The sequence below is a fragment of the Mastomys coucha genome, unplaced genomic scaffold, assembly GCF_008632895.1.
Source record: "Mastomys coucha isolate ucsf_1 unplaced genomic scaffold, UCSF_Mcou_1 pScaffold22, whole genome shotgun sequence".
In the NCBI taxonomy this organism is placed as follows: domain Eukaryota; kingdom Metazoa; phylum Chordata; class Mammalia; order Rodentia; family Muridae; genus Mastomys; species Mastomys coucha.
Window position 1 is genome coordinate 263310502 of NW_022196905.1, and position 12143 is coordinate 263322644.

The window sequence follows — 12143 nt, forward strand, 5'->3', positions numbered from 1 at the left end:
GCACTCGGGAGGCTGAGGCAGGTGGATATCTAGAAGTTCAAAGCCAGCCTGGTCTACATAGTGAATTCTAAGACAGCCAGAGCTACATAGTGAGACCCTGTCTCAAAACAAAAAACAAAAAAACAAAAAAACCCCATAACAGACAAAAAGCCAGGTGGAGGCTGGAGAGACGGATCAGCAGTTAATAGCACTTGCTGCTGTTGCAGAAAACCAGTTTGGTTTTCAGGATGCACAGTTGTGAGTTGCTGGTCACAACTGCCCACAGCTCCAGCTTCAATCACACCCCAACTCCAGGCCCCAAACCTGACATAAGAGTAAAGCAGAAGTGAGATGGGCCTAGAAGAAGACCCTCGCATTGAGCCACAAGAGCTCAGTCACTGCGGATGCCTGGGATGACCCCAGGTCTCCAGCGCTGTAAGAGTAAGTAAGCAGGCAGAGATCTGTCAGAAGACCACCACGACTGATTTCCCCGCATTCTGTAAGACACCACTGTGGAGTTTTTTAAGGCAATGAAGTTACAGGCCCAAAGGGCAGGTGCAGATTCAATTTCATGTGCATCGTGAAACTGTCCTCCAAAACCAAGGGACAGGCCTCTCTGCCCGCCAGGCGGAAGAGGCCCCGTGGCTCTCCTCCTGGGAAGTCTTTGCTAGTCTTTTAGATACAGCACAATCAGCTTTATATCTGCGGTTACAAAGGGTGTTGAGGTCTGCCATTTCTCTTTGGTGGTATTTATTTACTTTTAACGCTAGTAGTATTTTCATGTGTTTGTTGGAGGCTCAGCCTCACTGTGTGTCTCAGGCTAGTTTCAAACTCACAGCGATCCTTGTGCCTAAATGTCCAGGGTGACTGGATGATAGGTTGTGACACCAGGCCTGGCTTAATGGTATCACAATATGGATATCTCATTTCTAGTTTTTCTTATTTTGTTTTGTTTTTGTTTCTTCTTCTTTTTTTTTTTTTTTTTTTTTTTTTTTTTTTTTTTGAGACAGGGTTTCTCTGTGTAGCCCGGTTGTCCTGGAGCTCACTCTGTAGACCAGGCTGGCCTCGAACTCAGAGAGCTGGGTGCCTCTGCCCCGCCCCCCACTGCTGGAATTAAAGGTGTGTGCTACCACACCCAGCCATTTCTAGTTGTAAGCATAGCTGAGGGTCCTAAGGAACATTTGCATGTGTGTTTTCTACCAATAAAGTTGAGAAACCACACACCCACGTACACCTAGATCAATCCACCCACCTGCCTAGGAACTAAAAACCCTCTTTCCACACCTTCTCTTCAGTAGTTCTTCAGTCACCTTCTGTCCACATGCCTCTGATCGGAACAGACCTGGTTCCTGTAGATGACCTTGTACTATGGAGCTATGTTCACAGGGCAGAGCTCTGCTGCTCTAACCAAGGACACCATTTCCCATCCTTTGTTCAAGACTCAGAATATACAGACCCGCAAGACCAGGCAGCTTGCCGCTCCCAGGGCCAATCGAAGAAGAGAGCAAATTATGACCAGGGTTGGGCTGGCCCGATGGCTCAGTGGGTAAAGCTTGTTTCCAAGCCTAGTGACCTGAGTTAGTCCCTGCGACCCACACTGCAGAGGTAGAGAAATGACTCCTGTAGTGTCCTTTGACCTGTAACATGAACAAGCCTCTGGGACTTTCTGTTGCCCTGGAAGGCGGACCTGGGCCTCTGTCTCTTGAGTAATGAGAAGAACTGTCTTGGAGCTACATGTCTGCAGGACAGGGACCAGCACAGGAAGGGATGAAGCAATAAGTGACCTTTATGGAAACAAGTGGGCAGGAGACAATGATGTATGAAGGCTCTGCTCTCACTGGCATCGGGCACGTATCTGACTGGCTGGCTGGCTTCCTGCTCTGTCTGCCTCTGTGGTTTCTGCCATGGGATCATGGAAGTCTGGAATCCACAGGGAGCTTCCACCCTCCAAGAGCTAAATCTCAAAGCTCCCACCTGCTGCTCCTTGGGAGTGACCTGCAATGAGCTGCTTCCCCTTCCCACCCCCACTGCAGCATTAAAGAGCCACAGTAATGCAGGGACCAAGGCCCCTGAACAAGGGTGGGTATGGGAAGCAGTGGCACCTCTGAGAGGCAGCAGTGACTGCCTAGGCCGCTGCTCCTTGGAGGCCTCCCTCAGCAAAAGAGAAAAAAATGCTCAGTGTGCCAAAAGCTGGAAGCCTCTGACGTTTACATGCAACATGAGCACTTTAACCAAATGGGAAAGAAGAAGCCTGTGCAAACTGGTGAGGCAGTTGGGAGTTCAGTCGGTAAACGTGAGCCTGAGGTGCTCCACAGGTAGGTAAGTGGGTCAAAGTCCAGCGGTCAAGAAGAAGTCTCACATTGCTGTAAAGATATCCATACCCACCAGCATCTTCCGACTTCCTGTTTGCCCCAGGCCCTCTGCAGCAGTTTACAGATGCTCATCCAGTGAGCATACAGTATCACTCCTCCATTCTATTGTGAGCATAACTGAGTGTGTGTGTGTGTGTGTGTGTGTGTATGTGTGTGTGTGAGAGAGAGAGAGAGAGAGAGAGAGAGAGAGAGAGAGAGAGAGTCACATGCCTGTGTGCTTGCCAGAGGTCAGAAGTCAACATCAGTGTCTCCCCAGTTGCTTCTCCAGCTTATTCTCTGAGACAGTCTCCCACTGAACCTGGAGCTGACTGTTGTAGAAGAGATTTTTGTCTCTACCCCCTGGACCTGGAGTTACAGGTTCACAGCCATGCCTAACTTTTCTGTGAGTTCTGGGGAATCTAAACTCAGTTCCTCATGCTTGCATAGTGAGCCATCGCCCTATATCCGAAGAGTTTATAAAAGATCTTTCCATTTGGGTATCATCAAGATGCATTCCTGTAATCCCAGCACGAGGAGGCAGAGGCTGCAAGTTCCCAGTCAAGCTGGCCCTCAGGGATAAACTCTGTCTCAAAAAAAAAAAAAAAGAAAGAAAGAAAGAAAGAAAGAAAGAAAGAAAAAGAAAAGAAAGGAAAAGAAGAAGAAAGGAAGGAAGGAAGGAAGGAAGGAAGAAAGGAAGGAAGGAAGGAAGGAAGAAGACAAACCATGGATTATGGTGGGCCACAAGAGGATCCCAAGTCAAGGTCAGCTTTAACAACATAGTCCAAAGTGAACCTGGGCTACTTGATGAGATCCTATCTCAAAAATAAGAATAAAAGAGTTCTAGAAGCCAGGCTATGGTGACATAGGCCTTTGATCCCAGCAGAGGCAGGCAGATTTCTGTGATTTCCAGGTCAGCCTGGTCTATAGATTGAGGTCCAGTACAGCCAGGGCTACACAGAGAAACCCTGTCTCCAAAAAACCAAAATAAACAAATGACCAAGGGCTAGAGAGATGGCTCAGAGGTTAAGAGCATTGACTGCTCTTCCAGAGGTCCTGAGTTCAAATCCCAGCAACCTCATGGTGGCTCACAACCATCCATAAAGAGATCTTCTGGAGTGTCTGAAGCCAGCTGCAGTGTACTTACAAATAATAATAAATAAATCTTTTTAAAATTTGTTTAAAAAACAAACAAACAAGAGAGTTGTAGGCCGGGGCTACATGGTAGACATTTAAAAAACAAAACAAAAAAACACAAACTCATTCAATGAATAAAAAAATTTTTAAGTGATTGCCTTTACAGTCAATGAACAATAGATAGACCTTTGAGTCTTTCTAAATGGATTCTTTCCTCGAGGCTACAAGGACTTAGAGTGACAACATTTCCCAGGCACAGGGTTACTAGAACAGGAAGTCACATGGATGAGCCACAGCTTTGAGCTGAGTGCCATGTTAACTGCCCCTGGGACTGAGCCTCTTTTAACAAGGGGTCCTGTCTATTCTGCTCCGTGCAGCAGCTCTCCTAACTCATCATCACTGTCACTCCTTTGAAGTGCCACCTGCACCCTCAGCTCTAACCAGCTCTCTTCTAGCCTCCACATCTGCATCTGAAATGCCTAGCATCCTCCTCTCCTGGTGGAATGCCATGAGCACCCCAGCAGCTACTCCCCCAACACCCACAATGCCACAGGAAACTTTCTTGTGACTCATTTTCAAGGTGCAAAGTGGCACAGCTCTGCCACACCATCCATGCTCTGCAGTCACTGAAGACCCATCGATACATAGTGACAGGACTCTGTTGGCACACGTACCCTCCAAAATAGAGCTGCAGTATACACTGTGATGATCTATGTGTGCGCAATTCATGTGTGTGTGTGTGTGTGTGTGTGTGTGCACGTGCACAAATCATAAGGTGAAATCAGACAGGGCTTTGGAGCCCAAAAGGCCCAAAAAAGGTTGTGATTTCAAGAGAGTTAAACTATGAGCAGCTGAGTTTTGAAAATATATTTAGGATCTGGAGAAACGGCTCAGAGATTAATATCTCAACTTTGGTTCACAACACCCAGGTCAGATGGCTCACAGCTACCTCTAACTCCTCTCCTTCCAATCCTTCTGGCCTCCAAGGGCACTTGCACACATGTGCGTACACTCCCGTACATACATGCACTCATGCATTTAATTAACAATAGTATAAATAAATCTAAATGATTAAAAAAGTAAGCTAGTAGTAGGGACAATGTCTTTAATCCCAGCACTCAGAAAGCAGAAGTAGGTAGACTTCTGTGAGGTCCAGGGCAGCCAAGGGCTACACAGTGAGACTCTGTCTGAAAAAGAGGAGGAGAAGAAAAAATTAAATTAAGATGAAGGGGCTGGAGAGATGGCTCAGCAGTTAAGAGCACTGACTGCTCTTCTGAAGGTCCTGAGTTCAATACCCAGCAACCGGGGGTGGCTCACAACCATCCATAATAAGATCTGATGCCCTCTTCTGGGGTGTCTGAAGACAGCTACAGTGTACTTACATATAATAAATAAATGAATAAATCCTTTTTAAAAGTTAAGATGAAGTACCTCTCCCATGAGGAAGGTACAATATGTGATGGCTAGTTTTTTGTTGTTGTTGTTGTTGTTTGGTGGGTTTTGTTTTGGGTTTTTTGGTTTTTGTTTTTGTTTTTTTTGTTGTTGTTTGTTTTGTTTTGTTTTATTTTGTTTTTGAGACAGAGTTTCTCTGTATAGTACCAGGCTGTCCTAGTACTCACTCTGTAGACCAGGCTGGCTTTGAACTCAGAAATCCGCCTGCCCCTGCCTCCCAAGGGCTGGGATTAAAGGCATGTGCCACCACTGCCCAGCTGCGATGGCTAGTTCTAATTATCAACTTCGCACAACCCAGAACCCCTGAGAACAGTCTGAAACATTGTCTAGATTAGGTTGGCCTGATGGAATATCTGTGGAGAATTGTCTTGAATGTCAACTGATGTGGGAATTAACACATAATGACCCAGCCCACTGTGGATCCTTGAACTGTAGAGGAGGGGCAGGGCTGAACAAGAGCAAACAAATATCCTTTCATTTTCTCTGCTTAGAACTATGGATCTAATTAGTTGCTTCAAGTTCTTATAGACTGGACTTCCCTACAATGGTAGACTGTAACCTGGAATTGTAAGGTAAATAAATTCTTTCTTCCCTAAGTTGCTTTTTGAGGATACTTTATCCCACCGACAGAGATACAAATAAAACAGAATTTAGACAATGTATAGAAAGCACTTGGATTTTTGTTTGTTTGTTTGTTTTGTTTTGTTCTTGGGGGGTGGGTCAAGACAGGGTTTCTCTGTATAGCCCTGGCTGTCCTGGAACTCACTCTGTAGACCAGGCTGGCCTCAAACTCAGAAATCCACCTGCCTCTGCCTCCCAAGGGCTGGGATTAAAGGTGTGTGCCACCACTGCCTGGCACTTGGTGTTTTGCTTTTGTTTTGTTTTGAGATGGGGTCTTGTTGTATATCCCAGGTTCCCTTCAAACTTGATCACAGATACACACTACCACATCAGGATATACATACAACCAGATTATTTGCACACCTCAAACTGTTAGCAGTGATCATCTCTCTCTGTACCAATGATATGGGGTGTGGGGTCTACAGAACTGAACCTGAACATAGGGCCTTGAATGATTAATAGTGACTGTCAACAGGGTCTTGAAACACCAAGGAGATAAATGTCTGGGTGTTTCTGAGGGAGCTTCTAGATTGGATTAGTTGACGTGGGAAGGCCCATCCTACCCATGTATCTTGCCATGGCCTCCAATCCCAGACTGAAGGAAAAGGAGGAAATCAAGCTGATACTCAGCATTCATCTCTCTGCATCCTGACTTCAGGTAGCATGTCACCAGATGCCTCATGTGCCTGCCCGCATTTCCTCACCAAGATGGACGGTGGCTGGCACTGTGAGCCAAAATAAGGCTTCCCTTGCATGGCTTTTGTCAAAGCAATGAGAAACGTTTAGCACAGGCCTCATGCATGCTAGACAGGCCTCTGCCACTGGGTGATAGGCCCAGTCTTAGGACTGTGATTTTTGTTTTGTTCCAAAACACTTTCCATCGGTAACCAATCAAACAAAAAATTTGGGTCATTTTGATTCATTTCTTTTATCAGCTTTGGGGACCCATTAGCAATTCTTGTGAGTTTTGGAGGTTCCCAGGTGCACCTAGGGCATTTTCCAGGCCTCCTATACCCATAGAGCACCTCAAGAGTTCCTGCTTCTGCTGAGACTGGTGATCCGCAGGAGGCTTCCCGCAGCCACAGGACCACTTCCTAACCTCTTGTTCAAATTCCTGTCAGTCAAGCCTGAGGCTGAGAGGTTTACAGCTCACAGCTCCACTCAGAGATCTCAGGGTTCTCTTCCGGTCACTTCAGGCCTTCCCACCTCTGACTCTGCACTCCGTAGAGAAGTCCCCAGTGTATGGGGGGACACACCCTCTTTCTGTGCTTACACTGGGCTTTGTCCCTCCCTCCAGCACTTGTCACATTCTGTCCCCGACATGAATTCTATCCCCCACCACAGATTTGACCTCTGGCCTTCAAATGAAATAGATCGACACAGACATTCTGCAGAAGGCTCTAGAATTAACGACAATTCTTCTTAAGCAAGATGTGAGCTGTCTCGGAAACCTCACCATTCCCCCAGGTCAATAAGTCTCTTGAACAGCTACAAGACAGACTGAAGAGCCTCCTGATGGTTTTCTGAGAGGGCCTGTCAGGGCCTGTAGCCAAACCCTACCTTTAACATTGTTATCAGGCAGAGTGACAGCAGCTCATTTCCTATAGCTGAACTCCCGAGCTACCGCCCAAGGCATAATTATAAGGTTCTGTACCTTAGTCATAGCAGGAGGGACCTGGGAAATACCTTCGGGAATGTAGCTGGGCTCCCAACCCTCTCTACCGTGTTTATAAAGCAAAGCTTCACAACCAGGAGTCACCGTAAGCCTAGCGTCTTATGCAAGAAAAACCCTCGAACACCTACCTGTGGGGCCAGTCTCTTTATTTCCCCCAGCGGTTCATATTATATTCATGAACAGGCTATAAACACACTAAGTATGGATTTATCTAATCAAAGGTAATTCGCTAGATGTGTTAGGCTCAGGGTGGAAGATCTTAGTCTAGGGGAAAGAACTTGGATGGGTTGCTTTGGTCGGTCCTTCCCCACCTGGCCAGCCACAGGAAGCAAGCTGGCAAAGGGCTCCCTGTGGCCCAAATCTCTGCCCTGGCGTCACCCCGAATCGTGCGTCCTGGTCCAGGAACACCTACTGCATTTCGCTAGAGGGAGAAAAACTAAACCCATTGTTTGTTACCAGACGTAAGGCTTCACCCGGCCGAGCACCGCTTCCGTGCCGGTAATCGGATTCCTGGCGGGCGGCAGGGGAGGGGCCCGGCCACCCATCTGTTGTCCACACCGACCCGCAGGCGCACAGGAAGCCTGTTCTCCTGGGACCCGGCAGGCGAACCCCGCCGCGAACTGTCCTGGCCCAGGAGAACCCAGCATCTGGAAGCTGCCCTGCCGGGAGTGATGTCTAGCCTTGAGAAGCCCGAGAGGAAAGTCCGGGCTTCCAGGGACCGAAGAAGAGTGTCTCCCCCGACGGGACCCACGGCGCCTAGTCCTTACCATCTCCTTGCGCAACAAAGCCAGCGCGGCGTCCAGGTTGGGGGGCTTGGTCCGCTTCCCCGCCGCCCGCGCCCCGCCGCCGCCCGCGCCCCCTCGGCTCAGCTCGTCCTGGATGCGCGACTTCTGTGCGTACAGCCTCTCCAGGTGCCGCCAGCCGCCCGCCGCGCCGCCCGCCGCCGAGTGCAGCAGCCCGCTCAGGCTTTTGGGTAGCGGTGGCAGCCCGTCCACGCGCAGCCCCCGGGCCATGCCGGCCGACCCGGTTCCGCTCATCCCGCCGGGGCGCCGACACACGCGCGCGCGCAGCTTAGCCTAGCCTAGATCCCTGGAGCCTGGCGGGTCCCCACCCACTTCCCGCCCGCCGGAGTCCCGCCCGCTGCCCGGCCCCTTGGTCTCCGCCCCTCTCGGGACCCGCCCCGCTCCTTGACTCTGCTACTGCAGAGAGGCGACGCCCTGCAGGACCCCGACTCATCTGCGCTCCGGACTAGCCCCCGGGGTCATCCTAAGTCTTAGATCTGTGAATCCTACCTGCAGTCAGTCCCCTCCCTTCTTCGCCACACCACCAGCAGGTCTCCACCTCACTGTGTCCCACCTCCAGTCCTGTGCACTCCACCTCTCGCTGGTCACCGCCGCTCTCTCTGAGCATCACCTGCAGTCCCAGGCCCATCCTACCAGCCCTGCCCCAACCCATTCTGCACCCCTGACTCCAGCGGTCTTTCTTCCTCCACTCCAGGTGGGCTCCTGCTCCCGCCCCTGTCCATGCTCCTGGCTGGATGAGTTTGGTATCTCTGGCTTCACTCTGACCAGCCACTGAAACCGCTTCTATCTACCAAGGGATCCAGTCCCAGCACCGACTCCACCCCGGGCTGCCTGTGCCCTAGGACCTAGCACCTAGCTGAAGGATCGAAGGTGCTGGCAACAGCCAGAACCGCGCACAGTACTCATTCACGAGGCCGCCTCTGTGGGCTTCAAGGTTTTCCGAACTTCAGCAGCCAAAGAGAACGCCAGGCACACTTGGTTCACTCTTTTAAAGAGTCTTTCAGCCCTACCAAAAACAGGGAATAAGGACTCTGCCCCACCTGGTGGACAAGAGAACACCATCTCCTGAAAGTTGTGACTCAAAGACTCCATACATGACGTGCACACACACGTGCACGTGTACGCACTAAAATAAGTAAGTGGAAATTTTTAAAGTGAAGTGTCACGGAGTTAGAGAAAGACTTCGAATCTCAGGACTTCACCTGAGATTCAAAACTAAGTAAAAGTACACCTTGAGAAGAGAGATGGACCAGGGAAAGGCTTCACCCTTCCAGGAAGACTCAAACCTTAACAAAAGATAACCTGCTCAGATTCAAGATGAGGGGATCAGAACTCTGGTCCATAGCAGAGAAACCTAGAGAACTTCAATGCCCATGGCTACTCTGTTTAACTATAAAGGGACTGAATGACTCTGAATTAATTCAGCAGGAGCCTAATGTTTCAGATACTTCAGATGCCTACTATAAAAGCGCCTTCTTGGTTTGGGGACTTTCTGCTGCTTTGGTGGAGAGCTCACCCCAAAATCAATCTGAGAAGTTAATGTTGGATACAGCCAGCCAGTGAGATCTGAGGACACCCAGGAGATCACCTACCTACCTGCCCAGTACTTTCCCAGTAAATCAGTGTCTCACCTTCGGTAATTATCCAGCCACCTTCCCAAACCCTAGGCCATTCTTCATCATCCACCTGTTAAGCAATGGGGAGTCTGAGATTGTCTGTGTAGGAGGGAGGGAAGAAGGGAGGGGAGGGGAGGAAACAGACCTGCCTTTCACAACCTGGACTGAATTCTTTATCACCTGCCACCTTACCATAGCCTCTCTAGAAGACCTAGCAGAACAGTCAAGTAAGTTGACAGAGCAACAGGAAGCATTTGAAGCCATCTGAGGCACTGAAGTCATCTTAAAGTACATTCTGCCCAGGGAGGCAGAAGCTGAAGCAAAGAGTATGGGACCAGCTAAAAACAGCCTGTGGCCCTTGGTGTCAGGACAACCTGCTCAATTCTAGTCACAGAGTTTCAAAGCAGGCCCTACCCTCTGGCATGCAAGCAAGGTAGTGAATATATATATATATATATATATATATATATATATATATATATAAAATATATAATATATAATCATATATATGTATACATACATACATATATATATAATCAGCAAATAACACCCCGAGATGGATAGAAATCTCTAGGGAATTTATTCAGTTCTGATAAGGATTACATGAATCAACAGACACAATTATGCAACAGTTGACCAAATATTTTGACACCCATGGGGAGTGCCAGTGCTTGCTTGCTTGCTTCATTTATTTATTATTTACTTAGCCATGTCAGAGGCTAAATACTGCTTTTATCTGCTGGAAAGCTCAGTGTTCCACCACTGAGCTATGCCATCAAGCTGTGTGTGTGTGTACATGTTTGTGTAAACACCAGTGTTAGATGTGTTCCACAGTATTTTATTTTGTTTTATTTTTGTGTATGTGCACATGCAGAGGTCAAAGGACAGCTTTTAGGCAAGTCACTGTGTGGATCCCAGGGGTCAAAATAAGGTCATCAGACTTGCCTCGAAGCACTTTTACCTCCATGATTGCTGAGACAGGCCTCTCAGTACACCCGGACCTTAGCAAACAGCTAGACTGACTGGACAGTAAGCTCCAGGGGTCCTTCTGTCTCTGTCTCCCCACTGCTAGTTTATGGGTATGGAGGAATCCAAAATCAGGTTCTCATGCTCATGTGACAAGCACTTTACTGACTGGGCCTTCTTCCAGGTCTCCTCCTAGGGCCTGTTTTTAATGTTTATGCTTATCAAAGGAAAAAGGTATTCAGGCAACTTCAGAGAACCCTGGTCCTTGCTTTCATCTGATATAGGCTGCCTCAGTCTGCCAGAGCTACTCTAACCAAATAAGTCAGGCTTGGTTATTTATTAACAACCAAGTATACACTCCTGTTTCTGAGGCTGGGAATTCCAAGCTCAAGACATCTGAAGAGCTCATGCCTCACACAGTGTCACACAGAGGGCCTTCTGTGTGCCCTCAGAGGGTGGAGGGGCTCTCCCTGGAGCCTCTTTCATGAGGACACTAATTCCATTCATGAGGTCCCACCCTCAGAGCTTGGTCACTCTCACCAGTCAGTCTATGTTGCCCAAGCACCAGAGCCATCCTCTCCAGAGGCCGTCAGAGTAGTCATTCTCCTCTCCGAGCAGCAAGAGCACACGCCTCTCAGCCACACACTCCAGGTCACATAGCCTTAAGCCCGACAGCCCTGACAAGACACTGTTTGTCATCTCTTCACCCCCTCACGATCCAGACAGGGACAGCTCGCGGTTATTTGCTGGGGAGGCCGTGTGTAAGAAAGACTCCAGCTGTATTTGACAGGTTCTGAGCCGTTCCAGGCCTCTTCCTGTACCTCGACGTGAACTGGCTCCTTTCAAAGCTTAAACCCCAGTTATGTTTGGTTCGATGCTTCACACTTCTGAACAACAGGGAGCTTTAAATCCAGGTGGAGTTTAACCCCTTTCCAGAGGCACTGTACAAAGGGATACACCAAGTGTTAGACTCTATGAAGGCCTGATGTACTGAACACCGTGACACTGGCATGCTCCATTTTGATTTTCAACATTTTCCTTTGCCCTGTTACATCCTAACTAGGCAAAGCTATTTGAACCCTTTGTTTTGTTTTGTTTGAGACATTGTAACCAAGCCCACCTAGAACTCACTATAGCTCAGGATAGCTTTGAACAGTCCCTTAATAGTGGCAGGACACTATCACACCCTGAACTTGGACTATTTTATTTATGTTATTTTATTTGGATTTCTTTTTTTTTTCTTTTTTCTTTTTCTTTTTTTTTTTTTTTTTTTTTTTTTTTTTTTTTTTTTTTTTTTTTTTGAAGCAGGGTGTCTTAGTGTAGCTATGGCTATCCTGGAACTCACACTGTAGAACAGGCTAGCCTTGAACTCAGATAGCAACTGCCTCTGCTTCCTGAGAGCTGGGATTAAAGGCGTGCGCCACCACCACCTGGCTGGAGTTTGACATGCAACCTGTTTTCACACCTATCCTCTCTTGAATTCTTGTCCTCTGAATCAATGAATTGCTCATCTAATGTGACAGTGAGGGTGGCAACACTGGCTTCG

At 48.3% G+C, this 12143-nt stretch overlaps 1 protein-coding gene across 1 annotated transcript in view; it reads right to left on the bottom strand.

Annotated features, from left to right (window-relative positions):
• The window catches only part of Fam89a (family with sequence similarity 89 member A), a 13379-nt gene extending 4953 nt beyond the window's left edge, over positions 1 to 8426 (bottom strand). Inside the window, exon 1 of the mRNA XM_031341805.1 lies at positions 7980 to 8426. Within this exon, the coding sequence (XP_031197665.1) occupies positions 7980 to 8249 (270 nt within the window). The 5' untranslated portion in view covers positions 8250 to 8426. The remainder of the gene's footprint in view (positions 1 to 7979) is intronic.
• Between the last annotated feature and the right edge of the window lie 3717 nt (positions 8427 to 12143).